Raw genomic sequence first — 20757 nt, 5'->3', positions numbered from 1 at the left:
GATGTCCACTGTCATGAGCGCCTCTCAGGCGAAGGCATAAATTGGGTTGCCGGAGAGAGTGTGCTCGGCAGTGGCTTCTCTCTGAAGATGCACACTGAAACAGCAGGGTGAGGGATGGGGGGTGAGATGTCGTGTTCATACATGTAGCGATGGGTCACATCCAAGATGCGGGCCTTGCTGGTCAGACCTCCGCACTTGGAGGGTGCCTCGTTAAACACTCGATTCGGCGGCACGGCCTCGTTAAGCCGTGGTCTGTTTGTTGAGGCCCCTCGTTAAGGGCCAATTCATTAAAGCAGTTTGTCAGAGATGCTGCTGCTTCCCTTTCCCCTCTCCCGAGCACCGGGGGGGGGGGGGGGGGGGGGCTGCAGGGCCATCAAGCGCAGACAGCTTCGGATGTTTCACTTCCACGTACTGGGAGTACTCGCTCATATTTATGGACTCGGCAGCTAACTGGAAACCACATTCACATAAATGAACTGCTGTTTTTGTGTGGGAGAGCAAAACCTGATACATAATAGAAATGCATGTACATTCACACGTGGACATACACACTCTCTCTATCTCGCTCTTTCTATCTCGCTCTCTCACAAACACACAAACAGACACACACAAACAGACACACACATACACTCACTCACTCACACACACACACACACACATATTAAATGAACCCAAGATCTAATTTCAATCACAAATAAACTGTTATTCTTCACCACATAAAAATAAACCAATACACTTAGAAGGGTATGCACAGGCAGTCACCCATACACTCATACAAACCATCTGCTATTCTTTCCAACCAGCTCAGCAGACCTGACAGAACATGGCAAGGTCGCGCAGGTTATTTTTTTGCGTCATTATGATGACACACACACGCGCACACACAATCACGCACATAACCCCCCCCCCCCCACACACACCTTAAACACAGACACACATACTCTCTCTCTCTTGCTCTCACACATACACAAGTTACATACACACACACACACACACACACACACTACTAAAATACATAGAGGACAAAACATGAGTCACACACCTAAAAACACAGACTATTTTGGAGAGTCAGTCTTGATCTCTTGCTGTTACAGAGAAGCCAGTCTGACGCAGGGGGTTGCACGGTAGTAAAGCTGTATGCTTGAGTTTTATTTTCTTTGGAAAATATACGCAGATATTCATTTTCATGTAAAAACTTTTCGAGAGCAGCATTTGACAGAACATCAAAAAACCAGAGTTCACACACTTAAGAAGACTTCCACTGAGGTCACAAATACAAAGTCCTTTTTTTCCCACCAAGGCAAACAAGGTCTTCACATCTTTTTTTTTTGTCAAAACATCGTCTTTTTTTACAACAAAATGAGAAACAACTTCCATGTTTAATCAGCTTACAGACCCAATCTGCTCAAACAGAGGGGAGCAAACTCAGAGAGCGGAACCAAACACTTTACAAATACACACCACTGCTGACACTGGATCCAACTCAATGCTTACTTTGTTCAGGGAAGACGGCTGAGTTTTTGCAGCGAAAAAAGTTGCCATTTCTAGGACTTTGATAGTATATTTATATATATTATACTGATATAGATATATAGAGATATATGTGTTGTATATAAATAGAACATTTTCTCACAGTCTTACAAAGAAGTAAAAAGTCTACAACACTTCAGTTAAAGCACTCCAGCACACCCAAAGTAGAACCATACGAGTCCATAATCCGTGAGACCATCCACATTAAGAGCTGATCGTTGTGGCATCGCAGAAGACGCGCAAAACACTTTGTTTTTGGATTAAGTGTATTCGTCTGGGTAATAGACACCACAAAGTACACACGTACAATCCAAGCACACAGAGAAGGGCGCAGGGGGTGATTGCAGGACATGATCAAACCACGGGGGTTCTCAGAAAAGGTCATTCGGTTGATTAATTCACAATGCTATTTTTAATAAGCATTTAATTTTTAATTTATTTCTATGAGAATATTTTTATTCACCGAAAAGATGTCACCCTCGTTTGCTTTCGAAAAATTACTTACATTTTGGGCTTCCATTATCATGAATCATAAATAGCATCATATTTATTCAAATTCTTTCAGTGTGTTAATGCTGTAAACACCTGCATATGGCAGGATAGATGTCTTTACAAATTAGTCATTTTTAAAATGAATTACTTGTGCACCTCCAACAAAGTGGTGTCCTCAGGCGCGTTTTCTTCTCCTGTGGTCGTGAGAGAGAGATTGATTGGTTCGTTTTTTTTTGCGCTGAGCACATCGCATCTAACCCCTTGTAGTATCACACACAGAAAAACAGAAAAACAAAAAACAGCTTCGGGCAACAATTACAATCACTGTCAAAGTCCCCAAACCAGCAGGAGGTTACCTCCCAAAAATACCTGGTGTTTAACAAATGACCACTGGAGCGATGGCATCGTAGCGGCAGCTTCTTGGGCATGTTTGAGTTTAAGACATACAACAAGATTTGTCCCTCGCTTTGGGAAACCTATCTGATTCCCTCAAGCATTGTATCTCACAAACATTGCATACACAGAGATGCATATCCATTAAAGATGCACACACACACACACATACACGCCCATACACTCACATACATAAGCACATGCACAAGCAGACACACTCACATTCATACATATACATGTAAAGTTGTATTCCCATACACACACACACACACACAAGCACACAAACAATCCAACAAACACAAACGTACATACACACGCATACATGTTCACACATTCTCTTATATCCTCACATTTCAGTGTCCTAACATTACTCATCTATGTGTGTGTGTGTGTTTTGGAATGTGTGTGTGTGTGTGTGTGTGTGTGTGTGAGTGTGTGTGTGTGTGTGTGAGAGAGTCTATGCATCAGTGAGAGTATGTTTCTCCTCTAGCTCAATCCCTAGTGGTCCCTCATAATAACCTTAAAATGGTAAACAGCTGTCTCCTCGCCCTGTTCCCAGTCATGGTAAACTTGGAGTGACTCATTTCCCTGTCCAACCCTCTTCCCTGGTCCCAACACCCCGGCTATCAGAAACCCTTTGGACCTCGTCTTCCGCACTGAACCTTTAATCAGCCGACACACTGAGGCCACCACCACCCTCACACACACTCCACACTCGTCTGCCCTGACTCCATGGCAAGACTCAGGCACGCATGCTCCTCTTTCACAATTCACTGCCAAATATGTACTCATCGAACACGCCCAGGCCAGGGCCCCCTGCGGCCTTCCTAAAGGGGGGGTGGGGGGGGGGGGGGGGCGTGGAGCTGCTCAGATCATTTTCATGTTGACCCGTCGTGGCCCGCTGGTCTCGGGCAGCTCGTTGCCGCCGGCCTTGCGCTTGCGCGGCACATACTGGATGTCCACACTTCCCCGGTGTTTGCCTTTGCCGCGGCTCCAGGCGAACAGCAGCAGGAAGCAGAAGAGGACCACTCCCAGGAAGCTGAGGCAGCCCATCGCCGTGGAGACCAGGATGGTGGTGAAGTCCAGGGCCACGCGCACGCGGGCGTAGCGGTCCGTGCTGTTGCCGTGCAGTGAGGCGTTGTGGGCAGCGCCGTCACCGTTGCCATGGTAGTCTGCGTCCTGGTAGTCGTAGTGCAGGCTGCGGTTGGCGAGTAGGGCGCGGTCTCGGGCTGGCAGGCTCTTGACAGCCAGCGAGGCAGACAGGCTGGCGTTACCCGCTGGGTTGGATGCCACGCACACATAGATGCCGCTGTCCTGCCGTTCGGCCACGCGCACCTCCAGGGAGCCGTCGGCGTGGACGACCACGCGGCCTGTGCTCTTGGTGGTCAGGTGGCGGCGGCTGGGCGTCACCCAGGAGACGGTGGGCGGCGGCGCGCCGTCTGCACTGCAGTTGAGCCACGCGCGCTGACCCTCCTCCACCTGGACCGGCTGCGTGGCCACGGCGATGACGCGCGGCTTGGTGCAGACCACCAGCCGCACCAGCTGCGCGCTGGACCAAACCTCGCGCAGGCTCTTGGATGCCAGCGACGCGGGGGCGCTGCACTCGGGCGGCATGTCGTCCGGCGTTGGGCTCCGCTTGTCGACCGACGTGTGGAGGAGCGGCGGCGACCTCTGCAGGAGCCAGCGTAGGCGGCAGTCGCACACCAGCGGGTTGCGGCCGATCCTCAGCGTCTGCAGGCTCAGGTCGTGGCCCTCAGGGAAGGCCGCACGCTCCAGTGTGGCCAGCCGGTTGGACGAGACGTCCAGCATCCGGAGCGACGGCGCGCCCAGGAAGGCGTCGGGCTCGATTCGCTCCAGTGCGGCCGAGCGCAGGTGAAGCTCCTCCAGCCTGGCCAGCCCTCGGAGCCCCCCCGCCCGCAGCACACGCACCCGGCTGTGGGACAGGTTCAGGAACGTGAGGTGCCGCAGGTGACCCAGCGTGGGCACGGTCGACAGGTTGGTCTGCGTGATGGCCAGCGTGGTGAGGTTGAGTCCGAGGAACGCCGGGCTGGGCAACGCCTCCAGCAGCGGCAGGCGCTCCAGCGTCAGGTGGCGGAGTCGCGGCATGTTCCGGAAGGCGTGCGGCGGCACCTCGGCCACGTTGGCCAGCTGGCTCAGCCGCAGCGTCTCCAGGGCGCGCAGCTGCGCCAACGCCTGACCGGGGATGGCCGACAGGTTGCAGCGCTCCAGCGTCAGCTGCCGCAGCGAGAGCAGACCGCTGAAGGCCCGCGGCGCCACGAACACCAGCTCGTTGTCACTCAGCTCCAGCGTCTCCAGGCGCTGCTGCTCCTCGAAGGCGCCGTCCAGCAGGATGACCAGCTTGTTCTGGCTCAGGTCCAGCAGCCGCAGCTCGCCAAGGCCAGCCAGCGCGCCGCGCGGGAGCAGGGTCAGTTGGTTGCCGCGGAGGCGCAGCGCCCGCATGCGCGGCTGAGCGCGGAAGCTTCCGGGCTCCACCGAGGCGAGCAGGTTGGCGCTCAGGTCCAGGTCCTCCAGCTGCTGCAGCTGGGAGAAGTTTTGCGGCGCCAGGCTACGCAGGCGGTTCTTGCTCAGGTCCAGCAGGCGCGTCTCGATGGGGATGCCCTCGGGAACGGTGGCCAGCTTCCGCCGGTGGCACGAGACCGAGCGCGTGGGCACCGAGCACTCACAACGGGCGGGGCAGCCGCCCACCGGGCCCGGGCACACGAGTGCGACCAGGAGAAGGAGAGCCGGCAGGAGGCGGGAGAGGAGGAGGATGAAGGAGGAGGAGGAGGAGAAGCGAGCCGGAACACATGAGGCCAGAGAGAGCACCATGACCAGATAGACCTGCAGTAGAAAAGAGAGGGAAGGAGGGAGGGAAGGAAGGACAGTGAACAAAAGGAGAGAGAAAGGGAAAGGATAAGAAAGAGAGGGAGAACAGAGGGAAAGGGAAAGACAGGTGAGGAACGACAGAGGTAAAGGGTGTGGGGGGAGGTAAAGGAGGGGGAATGAGAGAGGGAGAGAAAGACAGAGAGGAAGAGGAAAGGAGAGGCAGAAAAAAAGACAAGAAGATCAGATCAGTGAAGGCTTCCATTACACGAGAGATTAAAATAAGAGCGGAGAGCGGAGGAGCAAATGGGCAAATGATAGGAAGCAGAGAGATCTGTATCAAACATCACAGTCATCAGAATCACAGAGAGAAAGACAGTGACAGAGAGAGAGAGAGAGAGAGAGAGAGAGAGAGCAAATGAAAGAGAGCAAAGCAGTGAGGGAGCGAATGAGAGCCCATTGCTAAAAGCCTCTATTTCACAGGAGAGCTGAAGGCTGAGGCAGAGGCAAAGATAATGAGAGGGATAACAAGTGATTGGTATTAGAAGCACAGGGCAGAGAGAGACAGAGGAAAGAAGAGTAGAAAAGATGAGAGAGGAAAAGAGAGAGGGGGGGAGTGGAGAGAGAGCAGATGGAGGAGGATGGTGTAGCTGAAGGCAGTGGAACGGGGCAGGCATGGTCGTGCTCCTGTAACGAAGGCTCATACGCACACATAAACACACATCCAAGAACGAAGTCACATGCGCAGACACACTCCCCTCTCCTTCCTGAGTCTTCCCTTTCTGTAAGCCGTTGCTTGCTTATTCCTTGCTGTGACAGGCCCTGCGGTGTATATTGATTGCCACACAGACACACACACAGACACACACACACACACGTCGAACAGACTTCGCCAAACACGCGGTTGCCATGGCAATCCCACGCTCCTTCATCTCCAGCATTACTGAGCCAATCAGAGCGCAGGCATTCCACAGGTCCACAGACACACACCAAAAGACGAGAGAGAGCCACAATAGCTTCAAGTGCTCTACAAAGATTAGACTTTTTTTTTAATCATGCCTCGAAGCTTTAGGTCAATGACTCTCAGCAGTAATTAATACAACAGCAGTAGCATATCACAAAGCCTCAATGAAAAGAATGATTAATGTTGCATAATGACACAGCTATCTCTTTGCCCTCCCGAGAGACATTTTCACCTTAAACACATCTGACATGCAGCAAAGTAGAGCCGCATCACTCAGAATATCAACAACATGAGTTTTAGCGCGGTCTGACCCAGTCTTGTCATGTTGGCCGATCGAATCTAGGTCTGCAGACTAAAGACCGGAGACCGCGAAAGAGACGAGCGTGAGGCTGGGTGTGCATTTGGAGGCACAACACTACAGGGGCCGCGACAGGATTATAGGAAGAGAAGAGGAAAAGATTCCAGCCAAGCGGAGATTGATTATGGGCGCTGGCGACAGCTACACAAAGGGCAAATGGGCCTGGAATTTACACCTAGATGAGTTAAGAAAAAAGCAATTCAAAGACAGATTTATAATTTTTCTTTCCCCTCTTTTTGAAAAGCAAGGCAGCAGACAAGACTGATAATGAGGTCTCAATGTGAGCCACATGTGTGTATGTGTGTGTGTGTGTGTGTGTGTGTGTGCATGCGAACACTAATAAGGCCGCCCATTAAAATGCTGCTTCCATCGATTCAACTGAATTCAGATAGAATCCCACAGGAATTCCCAAGAGGTGCTGTCCAACAAGGACATGAGGCTTCAGCGCAGCAGAGTTTCTGGCTGGGGATAACACTTGTTTTCTCTTGGGAGAGCAAGACAGCTAGATTGTTAGGATGGACTAATAATCCTGAACCTGCCCAAATGAATCTTGTTTCTGTTATTGGAATAGTGAAAAAGGGTTAGGATATTCCTGTCATACAAATCTACAAAAGTCACTATGATGGACAGTTTTGTGAAGTGATGTGAGACACTATAGGTGTAACTGAAGTATCATAGCTCAGAGTGTTGTTCCTCAACAGAAGAGCATGGCATTAGAATCAACTCTCCCCATTTGACAGGTATATCTGATTCAATGACGAACTGCCTCTCTTAGAATCACGCTTCAAAGACAGAGAGACATAGCTGGCCAGGCTTTGCCATTCTGAGTCATTTTAAAAACAAACATCTTCAAAGAAAAAAGATCCGCCATCTTCCAAAAGAGCGATGACTGTGCAGAGTAGGAGGGGAAGATGGAAGGGGAGGTAGAGGATGTGTTCATCAGCACCGTGAGCTTTATATAAGTAAAGACTGAAAAGCAGATTTCTTCCCTCTTTGTCTGCCCGGAATTCTGATGTCTCGATCTCCCTTTAACTCAGACAAGGGATCTCAACAGCCATGTCAATAATCCTCTCAATAACTCAGCCATCGTATGGATTTTAGCCAGATATCAGAGGCTCTAAACTCTGCAGCCTTCTGCTGTTAAATTTGTCTACTGTTGGAGCCGCAATCTTGCATTTTTCATTATTTCAGTCTCTGCTCTACTGCTGTGCAGGGAAGAGCTTTTTGTTAGGCCGCTATACCAAAGTTGCTCCCCCTGATGTTTGAAGCCTCATTTGTATTTTTTGCGTTGGATAAAAGCAAAATGAATAAATGTCGGCACGCCGGTGAATGATAGATGAGCAGCCCCTGAGAGATGCAAAGGTTTTTTTTTAAGTGTTCCTCAGATGTCTCTCAGATGGTGATCTGAGCAGCTTGCTGGCGTTCATTGACTTGATGTTTGCACTCCATCCTCCTTGGACGAGGGCGACAAACGTCACATTAGATAAACCAGTCGGTCGTAAGATGTACACTTACATTATGCATGTATTTGATAATTTGGCTGGCACTTTCATCCCATGCAGGCCTGAGCAACAAACCAACATGAAGAGGGATCTTTATCACCTGCCAACATCATAACAGTATTAATATGTAATGAAAATGTGTATAAATACATGTACATGTATAGGTCAGCCTTAAGTTAAGTTGAAAATTATTTTCATTAAAAAAAAATTAGTCTGAACCTATGCCTTGGTTAGAGCTGCAACGGTTGAATTATGAAGATGGGAGAATTACTTACTGTATGTCTATTGACTTATAGTTAAGCAATACTATTAAAACTGAATTATCTGCCAGTTTTATCTGGATTATCTGATGCAGTCATTAAGTCTCTGATAATTATCATGTTATTACGTTAACATCCTATTACGTTATCGTCTGATTACATTGCACCATCGGAAACCGAATACATTAATGATAAGGATTAGACTCAGCTATTGCTGCTGGTTTAAAGAGCTGGAACACAAGAGGACAAGGGAAGCCAAATCTGGTTCCATTGAAGGGTCTTATGGCCTTTAAGTTTAATTAGCATGGTTTGTTCATCCTATTCGGATCAATGGAGTTTGTTCAAAATGACTCAATTTCCTTGTTTTCATTGACCTGTTTGTGTAGTTGCTTCTCTATCAGTTAAGATAAATGTCTTTAGGATTTGAGAATTTAATGAAAATCAGGTTACTCAATTTCACACAAAATGATTTTTGGAACACAGCATTATTTTTTGGGGAATATAATATAGCAAATTTGGCTCGGAGATATTCTGCACTTTTATTAAGAAAATGTAGTCAGTATTTTTGGGGAAGGCAACTGTTTTTGACACATGGGCCAGTCATCAGATGTGGTTTTGGGGTGGGCTCTTGTCTGGTGAACGCAGCACAGATGCGCCAGCACCACCGTATTCTCCACCAGCAAGCATTTCACTTAAATGTTACAGCATTGCACCACCCTCTTGCTGCCAGATCAACTGGGGCATGTCTCTCAGTTTCACACGCACACACACCGCATGCACGCACGGGCACGGGCACACACACACACACACACACACACACACACACACACACACACACACATACATTTTCTCACACAATCACACACACATACATTTTCTTTCTTTCTCTCCCTTCCCCTCTCTCTCTCTCTCTCTCTCTCTCTCTCTATTTGTCTGTCAGTAGGTGGTCTCTTGGAATAAAGGCTTGTAACAAAATTAAGCCGTGAGCCACTGCAGTCAGCACACCGTCCTGCAGTTCATTAGACCGCCAGCTTGTCTGGGCAGGCTGACTTTATTAAAGTTTTAATAAGTTGATAATGTAATTTATTCTCACTATGGCATGCAGCATGGAGAGACGATTCGGTGCGAAAGTCCGTCTGTTGTAATGATGTGACTCAAGTCTGATGAACATCTATTCACTGTTGTCTGTGAAGCCCCACATGCCATAAATTAATCATCGTGTTTAAATGCGTTGCACATAGACTAAGGCACGTATTACAGACGCACACATCTTTTTGTACAGCACATAGACACATGCTATGACGTACACAGATATAGGCTTGCTAACGCATACACAGCTGAGCACGGCTTTTGTACAAAGAGTGCTTGAGGAGGTGTAGGCATTAGGCGCTCTGTGTATTGGGTCCAGATAACCTGTCAGAGATTTACATGCACCCTCTCTTCCTGGGACCTAGATCAGTTTCATTCTCCCTTCCTCCCTCTCTCTTTCTCTCTCTCTCTCTCTCTCTCTCTCACACATCCTTCCTCACCCACAGAAACACACACACACTAACACCCTCTATCGCTTCCTCACACATACAAACACATAGACAGACACACACACACACACACACACACACACACTCTCACTCTCACTCTCGCTGTGTTCTGCATTCAGATGTCTGTAAAATCTTCAAATCTCGCAGTTGACAAAATTGGACATGCCATTTCCATCCTTAAATGCCCTCCTAATTTTCTGAATGCTAGCGTAATATGTGTGTGTGACTGTCTGTCTGCGTGTGTGTGTGTGTGTGTGTGTGTAGAATCTCTCCAGCCTTTAGGAATATAAAACAGATGAACAGCTTCATCGGTGTCGGCAGGTGCACCAGACACCGATCACTCGTCTGTCTCCCTCTCTCTGCCTCCTCCAGCAGAGGTAGCGTCTGAAGGTTCAATTTTCTGCAACTTCGAGGACATTCTGTAGATTAAGTTTAGCTAATTTTAGTCAAGCTAATTTTAGCCTCATCCATTTTTCATTGAATGAAACCATCACAGCCACCAGAAGCCAAGCGCCACATATCCCACTGGACCCTATGGCAGAAATACTGAGCATGAGACTCTGTGTGTGTGTGGGGGGGGGGGGGGGGGGGGGGGGATGTGTGTGTGTGTATCATCGGTTTTACAGGGAGGGTGAGACAGAGAGAGAGTTTGTAATTTGAGCAGATGCATTCTTCAGTGGGTATCGGTTTCTCTGAGTCTTAACTATGTGTAATGTATGAGAATGTAGAGGTGCGAAGGGAACTGCCTATAGGCTTGCTTGCATGTGTGTGTGTGTGTGTGTGTGTGTGTGTGTGTGTGTGTGTGTCTGTGTGTGTGTGTGTGTGTGTGTGTGTGTGTGTGTGTGTTGAAAGTGTTGAATACATGAATATGTGAAACATATCCAGCACAATAAAGTAAATCTGCTAGATGTCAGCCCCCCAGCAATCAACATATGTTCCTCTTGCAATTAAAAACTATGGATTCTGGATAACCCTAACTATACCACAGATAGACACACAATAAAGTAAACCCTCTTGACTCTGAAGGAACAACTGATCACAAAGGTTACTTGATATTGTGTTTAAATGTCTGTGTATCTGTGAGTGTAAGAGTGTGTGTGTGTGTGTATGTGGTGTATGTATTTGTGTGAGTGAGTCCAACTCAGTGTATGACCTTGGTCCCTGGAGGTCTTCTAACATGTTCATGTTTAATTCACTGAAACACTATGATAACATGAACTACATATCAGATGTGTTTTATATATACATCTCTAAATATAGAGTCTTTCTCTGGAGGCATGCTGCCTGCCTGACTTCCGTTTTATGTCTTTATTTTGAAATGGTTCTCTCCTCTTTTCATCTTTCTCCACTTCTTTCTTTCCCTTCTCAGATATGGAGATCTCACTTCTGGATATGTCACTTCTGTGATCATTCTCCACCTTTATAAGCTGCCTCAATACTTCCTAAGAGAACAATAAAAATCCATGGTAACCCATATCTGTGGAAAAGCAGTGGCGCTGCCAATCAACTCCTTATCTAAGCGTTTTCCTACTTTCAAGTGATTTGCGAGAGTACGTTTTGTGTACGAGTGTGTGTTGTGTGCAAGTGTGTGTGTGTGCGTGCAAATATGTCACAGCCTGGGGGTTCAGGTGATATTTCTCTGGAGTTTTTAATAAACTCTGTAGCTGCAGAAAAAAGGAGGCCTGTCTGAATGTATTTAACAGAAGAGCTATCTCTCAGTGTGCAGCTGTGATTTTGGTCATTGTGAGAATAACTCTCTCCCTCTCTCTCTGTCTCTCTGTGTGTGTGTGTGTGTGTGTATGAAGATGTTTATGGAAGAGAGAGAGAGACAGACAGAGATAAATGTGTGTGAAAAGGTGTGAGTGTTGCGTTTGAACATCTCGGGGTGTAAATGGGTGAGTGAGCTGGAAGAGGGGAAGCTTCAATGAAGGGAGTTCAGCAAGATGAATGTGCTGCAATAAAGCAGCGTTCCTCAATGGACATCCTAATGGGCTTAACGGTAATGAATTTATGTGTTCCTGAGGAGGTGATACATGCAGACGGACAGAGAGAAAGGATAGGAGGGACATGGGGGGGAGGGGGGGTGGGCTCAGGAAAATGTAGACCCGTGAAGAGCCTGATGATAATTCTGCTGTTGAATTTGGTCTCGAGATCAAAGGAATACGAAAACGTTTCTCGCCTCATCTTTTTTTCCCGCTCTCTCTCTGTTCACTTCTCACCCCCCCCCCCCCCCCCCCCCCCAATCTCTCACGCATACTTCAAGTGATATCTCACCCAAGGAATTTCCTCAAAGATAGCATTGGGCGTGGTAATTCATACTTTCATCATGTAGCGTTAGCTGCAAGTGACCTTTTATAGCAGTGTAACATAATTTAATCAAATTTTATACCCAAGGAGATTACACATCTCCATAAATGACCTTATCATATCCTTTACAAAATTACTTTAGATAGGATTATGTGTGGAATCTGTCCTACCTCAATGGCAAATATTTTCAGATCATAATATTATAACAGCAAGTGAAATGCTATGAGTGGGAAGACACTTTTTGAATAATCAGAGTATTCAAATGCAAGAAAAAGTGTTTTAGGCTAGATGCATCTTTGTATTTTAACCCTTAAAGGTGTAGGTTTTTGAACGTTCTAAGTTCCGCAACAATTGAAGGTTCTAAAATTCTATGTTGAATTCAATGAACCCAGATATTCTTTAGAATGTTAATTTCCCAACATTCCCGTCACACCGGTGTGACGGTACTCCTTTAAGGGTTAAATAGTAAGGGTACTGGTTTGCTCTTTCCCTCTCTCTTCTTTTCATACATACACACTAATTCACATAAACAGAGAGAGCAAGAGAGGGAGACCGAGGGAGAGAGAGAGAGAGACAGACAGCGAGAAGGAGGGAGGGGGGGTAACCAAATTCGAGTAGCACAAACAAACATCTGCTGGTATAATAAGACGGCCATCACAAAATATTGGTAATGTGTGTGCAGTCACGTATGTGTGTCCAGCAGAATTATATCTGCTGATGATTCTGGTTTTGTGTGTGATTTCGAATACTCATGCAAACAGGTGCATGCATGCACTCTGGTTTCAGGACAAGCACACAAGGATCCAAAATATTACATTTGTACATGAATGTGAGTGTGTGTGTGTGTGTGTGTGTTTGTGTGTGTGTGTGTGTGTGTATCTGTGTTAGAGAGAAAGAGAGAGAGAGAGAGAGAGAGAGAGAGAGAAAGTGTTTGTGTGTGTGTGTGTTATTTGTTGTTTTCTTGTTGATTGACAAGCTGAATGCTCCTAGACATTAACATACACACACACACACACACACACACACACACAAGTGCCAAATGCCTCCAGACATCAACTCTGCAATGCTAATTAACCCCGCAGGCAAAATGCTACCGCAAGGCGCTAACACTCACCTCTCAATCACACATAGACCCAAGCACACAAACAGGGCAAACACCTACTCTCTCTCTCTCTCTCTCTCTCTCTCTCTCTCACACACACACACACACACACACACACACACACACACACACACACACACACACACACACACACACAGAGAGAGACTTGCAGGTACAGAAACTCTGTTTCTCCCTCTCTCTATCTCTGATATATATATAATATATATATACATACATCAATCATCATCATTCAAATACATGCAATTACACAAACACAAACACATACACATACATGCACACAGACATGCAAAAATCATATGCCACACAGTTGTATTTCATTAATAAGCGATGGAAACACAGAGGAAACCAGTTGCATCCTGCTGCACAGACGGGTTGAATGACAGAGACATCCACACATACATATTCAAACGAGAGAATAAAACATGGTAATGAATGCACATAATGCAGATTGTGAGTCGGTCAGTTATCAGGAATCTGCCAATGTTGTGCAAGAGCGCCACACACTAATAAGAGACCGCAACTGTTCATTCATACACACACTCACACACACATTAATATAAAATCATATACAATATTTACAATGTAAAAATGCACACACACACACAAATTCATATAAAATCATATACAATATTTACAATGTAAAAATGCACACACACAAACAAACACTAATATAAAATCATATACAATATTCACAATGTAAAAATGCACACACACACGCACACACACACACACACACACACACACACACACACACACACACACACACACACACACACACATCTCTGTCAGCAGTGACAGTATTTGAGCTGCATTTATTTGGCAGATGTTCACAGACACATGGGGATAAAAAAGAGCATGACATGGACCTTGCTAAATAAATTAATGTTATACATGTAAAGAATACTAAAGAAATCATAAAAGTAATGCAAATAAAAAATGTCATGCTAACAGTTGCATTCGCATGAATCAACACTGGCCAAAGATTGCAGTAAGCTTTCAAACAAACAAGAGAGATCTCTCACTTTTGGCTTTGATCTTCTTGCGCACAGAGCTGCACCCTCTTTTTAAAGGTCGTAGCTCATTACCATAGAGTCTCTCTGAGCTGGCAGGGAGAGAACACAGAAAACAATGCAACAGTTTCCCCGCCAACAGATACTCATACACACACACACACACACACACACACACACATATGCACACACCCTCACACACATTCATGTGAGCACACGCAAACACAATTTCAGAATTTACTGCACAGGTTGTGAGCCATCCTGACTATAGCAAATTCCCTTATTTTATTTGTTTTACAAAGGCGCTGTAAACCCAGTAAATTATGAATGTACTCTTTTCAAATTACCCAGATGCTCACATGAAATTGAAGCGCCAGATTTTGTGGTAGCTTAATGACTCAAGAGTATATTCAAACTAAATATTTCAATCCATTATAAATATCCTGTCACAAAATTAATCACAGACTTGCTGTAAGGAGTCAGGAGGACTTATGTTTTGTAGACAGTCATTCAAAATGGGATGTGAGTATATGAGTTTGGGAATATGGTGAGGAAATGTACTGCAAATGGATCTCTCTCTCTCGCTCTCATGCATAAAATTGGCATAAAATCTGTTCACAACACTCACACTGCCAGCCCCACAAGAGGGCACATTATACCCTGACTCTTGATTTGTCTAGACGGTAGAAATTTGCACTTGCATTTGTCTCCTTACATTCTATGTTATCTCTCTCTCTCACACACACACACACACACACACACACACACACACACACACACACAGACAAACACAAACATAAACACACTCATAGACAGGTATAGAGCCTGGAGGAAGAGCTCGCTCACCTAAAACACTTTTGAAAGTAAAAGTAGGTGAAACTTTGCAGCACTGGGTGTATAAGCCCTTTCATCTCCATGTCATCCAATGTCCCAAAAATGGGCTTTTTTCCTCTCAACGTACTTCTCTGCTTCTATCAGTCAGACACCCACACAGACCTCTCACTTGTGCATCATATCTCTCTCTCTCTCTCACACACACACACACACACACACACACACACACACACACACACACACACACACACAGAGGCTCATACACACAAATGCAACACTTTCTTTCTGGCAGCCTTGCTTTAGACTTTGCATCAGAACATGCATCAAATAATGTATCACCTCGATAGACACCTAGATAACGGCAAACTAGAACAACTGCTCTTGTTATTTCAATTGTTGGGGTGTACCTGCCATTTCTGAAGAAGTATCCTTGCACCCCCTTCCTCTTCCCAGACACACACATACACACACACACACACACACACACACACACACACCAGAAGGCAGAGTCTATTACTGTTTCAGAGCTTAACTGTCCAGTAGATCCAGACTGACATGTGGGAGTACAAGGAGGACAGCAATGTCACCTGGAGACTGCAGATGGCAGGTGAGGCAATTAGCAGGTTGCTCAGACACTCTAACCATCTCTCTCTTTGTCTCTCTCTCTCTCTTTGTCTCTCTCTACCCCTGTTTCGTTCTCTCTCTCTCTCGCAAACTCTCACACACACTTAGACAGGCTCAAACACTCTTTTACTCCCAATCCCTTGAGTATGGCCTCCCACACCAAAGGACTCTACCGTTTCTAATGACCAACACTCGCATCCTTTTTTAATTCTAGCTTAATAACACACACACACACACAACTGAACACAGGTATACACGGACACTCACATCTAACTAAGTCTAATCTGTTTCGAGACTCCTGTTGGAAATCTACTGCATAAATATGAAACCGCACACTCAAGTTGTTTTCTTTCCTCACCCTGCATCTTTCTCTCTCTCCTTCTCTCTACTTCACTCTCTTCTTTCTGGTTTTATGCACAAATTCACACACACATGCAGACCAGTTTAACAGCCTGAGGGGGAGAATCTTCTCCCTCCTTTATGAGTCATAATGCTGTTCCAGTCTCTGTCTTTGCTGAATACCGCACAGGTCCTCCTCTCTCTCTCTCTCTCTCTCTCTCTCTACCTCTCTCATGCATACACACACACACACACACACACACACACACACACACACACACACACACACATATAAACATTCACACACAAACACACACATGGACAAACACATACATACAAAGTCACGGATGAGGAGAAAATAAATATTAGTTACCTGTGGCTGCAGCTCCAGATGCCATAGGCTCAGTCCGTACCTGATCAGCTGGACTTGTGTGTGTGTGTGAGTGAGAAAAAGAGAGAGTGAGAGCGAGGGAAGGCACCCGAGAGAAAGCAGGAGAGAGAGAGGGAGAGGGAGAGCAGCGCCCAGCTAGACAACCGTCTCCACGACAACGCCTTGGAGATGATGCCACACCTCCTCCTCTCAAGCCCAGCTAGAGAACAATGAGCTTTTATCTTCTATCCTCTGTCTCATCCTCTCAGCGCTCTTCTTGTGCACTCGTTCTTTCTTTCTCTTTCTCTGGAACTCTCTCTCTCTGCCCATCCTCCTCTTATTTTAAAGCGCACGTTCGGAGTGTGTGACGCACACGGCTGAGAGTGTGTGTGACGTCTGGACAAACACTAGAGAGGGGTTAGCACAGGAGCTGGGATTCTGCAGGTGTGTGAGTGAGTGATTGAGTGAGTGTGAGTGAGTGTGTGCGTATGTGTGTGTGTGTGTGTGTGTGAGTGAGTGAGTGAGTGAGAGATACTAACATACACAGGGAGCAATTCAGCTCTTCATTCCTGTGGCACAAAGATGAAAGAGAGTGTGGGGGGGGGGGGGGTGAATTTGTGTGTGTGTGTGTGTGTGTGTGTGTGTGTGTGTGTGTGTGTGTGTGTGTGTGTGTGTGTGTGTGAGAGAGAGAGAGAGAGTGTGTGTGTGTGTGTGTGTGTGTGTGTGTGTGTGTGTGTGTGTGTGTGTGTGTGTGAGAGAGAGAGAGAGAGAGAGAGAGAGAGAGAGAGAGAGAGAGAGAGAGAAAGATGAAAAAGGATGGGGTCGTCATGGAGATTGTCAGTTGTTCTGTGAAAAAGAAAGTGAATGAGGAAGGGATGCTCAAGGATGTGCAGGGAGAAAACCCTCATCCACTCACATGCACAAACATTACAGCACACACTGAAACCTCCTAAGAGCCCACAGGACACTTAGGCAGGCATAATTATAAACCCATCCTCCAACACACACACAAACATGCCTGGACGCGCACAGACACACACACACACACAGGCGCACACACACACACACACACACACACACACACACATATACAGTATATACATATATATATATATATACACAGGCGCAGACACACACATACTTGCTTGATTAGCTTTATTAGCGTCATTAGCTGAATGTCTTGGAGGGCCTGTCCTACGTGTGGCTGACTGCACAGACCCCCTGTCTGCATGGACACAAAAATAGCAGCACTTTGCTCCCCTACAGCACAGTGTGTGTGTGTGTGTGTGTGTGTGTGTGTGTGTGTGTGTGTGTGTGTGTGTGTGAGAGAGAGAGAGATCCCCACAGCACAGTCTACAGGAGTGCAGATCACCAGCAACCCCCACCCCACCCCACCCCACCCCCCTCTCTCCCTGCTCCGGAAAAACAGCCATGTTTGTTTCACCACCAAAGACACAGCAACTCCCATTTCCCTACTTTTAATTGCAATGCAAAACCCCTCCACTTCTGAATCTTCGCACACCGTGTGTGTGTGTGTGTGTGTGTGTGTGTGTCAAGCACATATGTTGAGAACTCACACTTGCCAACTCTCGCTAATGGTGCCGTTAAACACCCATAAGGAATCATTATCGTTTTCCACATGAAGTAGCCCAAGAGGGACAGTTTTGCTGGCCTCCTGCAGTTATCCGACGCACACATGTGTGCACACACTCTGTAAATTGTCAGAGGGATGGGAATTTGGTAAATGACTTAATATAATTGGTGTGTCAGTGTGGATGCACTAAGGCGCTGATGTGATTATAACCTAAAAAAAATAAATAAAATACACATCCCATCCTAATACTGACGCACATTTTCTGGACACGTCCGCTGCATGTGACATGATTTTCGGACACGTCAGACAGCATATATTATATTATATATAAGACACGTGTATTTCTACCTCTGGATGGATGAATGAGTGAACAGATGAATGGATGGACAGAAAAATATGAGACCCAGTGCTCAACTGCTGACCAGAGCCTATGTGACAGTAACTCTCTGGCAGAATATATCTCAGGATAATATTGTGACAGTGTGGCTATGTGTGTGTGTGTGTGTACTTTTCTGTGGCCTATTTGTGTGTGTACAGTTTGGGAGAGGTTCTGTTAAGCTCCCTCTGCTCTCTGCGTTGACGGGTCAGTGCCTCTGGGGATAGAGTGAGAGTGGGGAGTGAGAGGAAGGGGGGGGGAGATGAGATTATATGTGGTAATGGAGGCTGGACTCAGGGGCTGTGGTGTTTGTTTTAATGGCTGCACACATTTCTCTCTCTCTCTCTTTCTTGGAACAGATGGGCAAGGGTGACAACGGGAGTACAAACACACATTTTCAAACTTAAACTTCTGGGCTCATTCAGGTTTAATCAGGTGAAGAAATTGTGAGGGAGGATGACAAATGACGTCGGAGGTCCTTTTGCCGTTTGGCTAATGTGGAAGGCACACACTCGGGAGGTTGTTTGCTTGAGCAGAGGTGGGAGAAGCGAGATGAATCATTACGCAAATGTTCAGTCGGTAGAGCACAGCGGTGCAGTCTGCTGTGCGTGATGCCGCTGCGAGGCCTGCCACACGTGAGGACTGTGTATGTGTGTATGTCTCTATGTGTGTGTGTCTCTATGTGTGTGTGTGCCTGTGTGTGTGTGTGTGTGTGTGTGTGTGTTAACAGAGGACTGAAGGCACGATACGGCACGAGCCCTTTTATCGCTCCCCATCTCTAACCCCTTACTCACCCGCCGGTTGCCATGGGAGACCATCAGGCTGCATCAAAAATCACACTCAAGGGATTCCCGTCGCGGCTCTCATCTGCCGGGAAACAGCGGAACACTGAGCAACACACCAGACACCAATGAACACAGACACACACACACACACAAACAAACGCAAACACGCATAACCACAAAATAAGATGGGCTCTCAATCGGCTGCATCTGTCAATGTAACAACGCTTGACACAAGCGAAAGACCTCGTCCTGTGTTCCCAAAAGTAGATTAGGCACCTGAAGCACATCTAGTGGTTTTGGCTCAGTGCTCAGCCTCTGTGAAAGGCTGTCTGTCTGCAGTCTCATTTCCTAGGGCATGGCATAACTCCTACGGGTCCCCTCTAGTCACAGGAGGCGAGGCATAGCTGAGCACCAAACACAGGGCCAAGTGAAGGCCTACAGTACGGACTGTTTGGACCCCATGGATCTCCTTGGGGACCTCATTTTCATCCATTTGAAGCAAATGAACAGGCCCTCTTGGTTGGAGGCCCTTTTCAGCTGTAAATGCTCCACCAACTTGTAACATTCTTATTTTTTTTAAAGAAATCTATATAAAATCATGTTGATGTTTTGGGAAAAGAAGCATTCTTCCATCAGTCTTGTCAGTTAATTTTTAGCCAAATAGATATGTATTATTTCCCTTACAAAAGGGAATAGTAAAAAATGTCTCAAAGGTGTTGTATCATTTGACCAGTGCTTGTATGGATGCATCACAGTTTGTTTTACAGTAATAAATCAGTGCAAGTGTGAAGAACATGTTTTGAATATGTTGACTATTGAATATAAAACAGACTTACCCAAATCCTCTTAGAACTACACTCTAGCAATGCAAAGCCTAACAGCAAATATTGAGCCCTGTGCACAGTGCTGCTCTTGGGCCCGTCTCCTTGGGGGCCTAATTTCTGTTCATGCAGATCGAATTAAGGGGCCGTCTTGGTTAAGGGCTCTGCCTGGTTTTCAGTTCCACGCTCCACCAACTCGGCTTAGAGCATCTTCTGGCAGTGCTAACATGATATAATGTAACTAGAACTGTAAGCAAAATTATACTTATCTGCTCATGTTAAAGGGAAAGACAATGACCCTCACAGACTAGCTGTGTAGCTTCTGCATAGATTCTTTACGCACGTTCATTCAGGCCCATAAACCACACCAAAAAGTAGGAGGATTTAGGGATGTAGGCTACCCGTAGAGTTCAAAAGTCTTAAGATCGATGCTGCTGACAACTCTGGCCAGATGTGTGCCAGAGACAAGTAGGCCAGCTCATCTATATCGAGCAAGGTGGTAAAACAGCATGCCCTGACTCACTTTTTAAAAATATGCTTATCAGCTTATCTGACCTTTCCGTACAGGTTCTCAGGAGCGTATGAGAAATTAAGGAATGAAAAATGAGTGTTTAAAAACTTACTTGGCCAACGCCAAGGCGAATGAATCGTCGGCCAGGGAGAGTGACGAGTGTACCAGGCGAACTGCTGAGACCCATTTCAGTTGCGTGATGG

General features: G+C 46.4%; 1 protein-coding gene across 2 annotated transcripts; it reads right to left on the bottom strand.

Annotated features, from left to right (window-relative positions):
* Positions 1-1117: 1117 nt before the first annotated feature.
* lingo2b (leucine rich repeat and Ig domain containing 2b) lies at positions 1118-16752 on the bottom strand. Of its 2 annotated transcripts, XM_042072900.1 has the most exons (3): positions 16471-16752; positions 14313-14392; positions 1118-5256 (listed from the first exon to the last, which is right to left on the bottom strand). In XM_042072900.1, exon 3 carries the CDS (start codon positions 5242-5244, stop codon positions 3283-3285), a length of 1962 nt encoding a protein of 653 aa, XP_041928834.1. In that variant the 5' UTR covers positions 5245-5256; positions 14313-14392; positions 16471-16752; the 3' UTR covers positions 1118-3282. The 2 variants fall into 2 exon arrangements, with proteins under 2 accessions (XP_041928834.1, XP_041928833.1); XM_042072899.1 differs by lacking the exon at positions 14313-14392.
* Between the last annotated feature and the right edge of the window lie 4005 nt (positions 16753-20757).

The sequence above is a fragment of the Alosa sapidissima genome, chromosome 19 (assembly GCF_018492685.1).
Source record: "Alosa sapidissima isolate fAloSap1 chromosome 19, fAloSap1.pri, whole genome shotgun sequence".
Classification (NCBI taxonomy): domain Eukaryota; kingdom Metazoa; phylum Chordata; class Actinopteri; order Clupeiformes; family Clupeidae; genus Alosa; species Alosa sapidissima.
The sequence above is the reverse complement of the archived record's forward strand: the minus strand, read 5'-3'. Positions and strand labels throughout refer to the sequence as shown.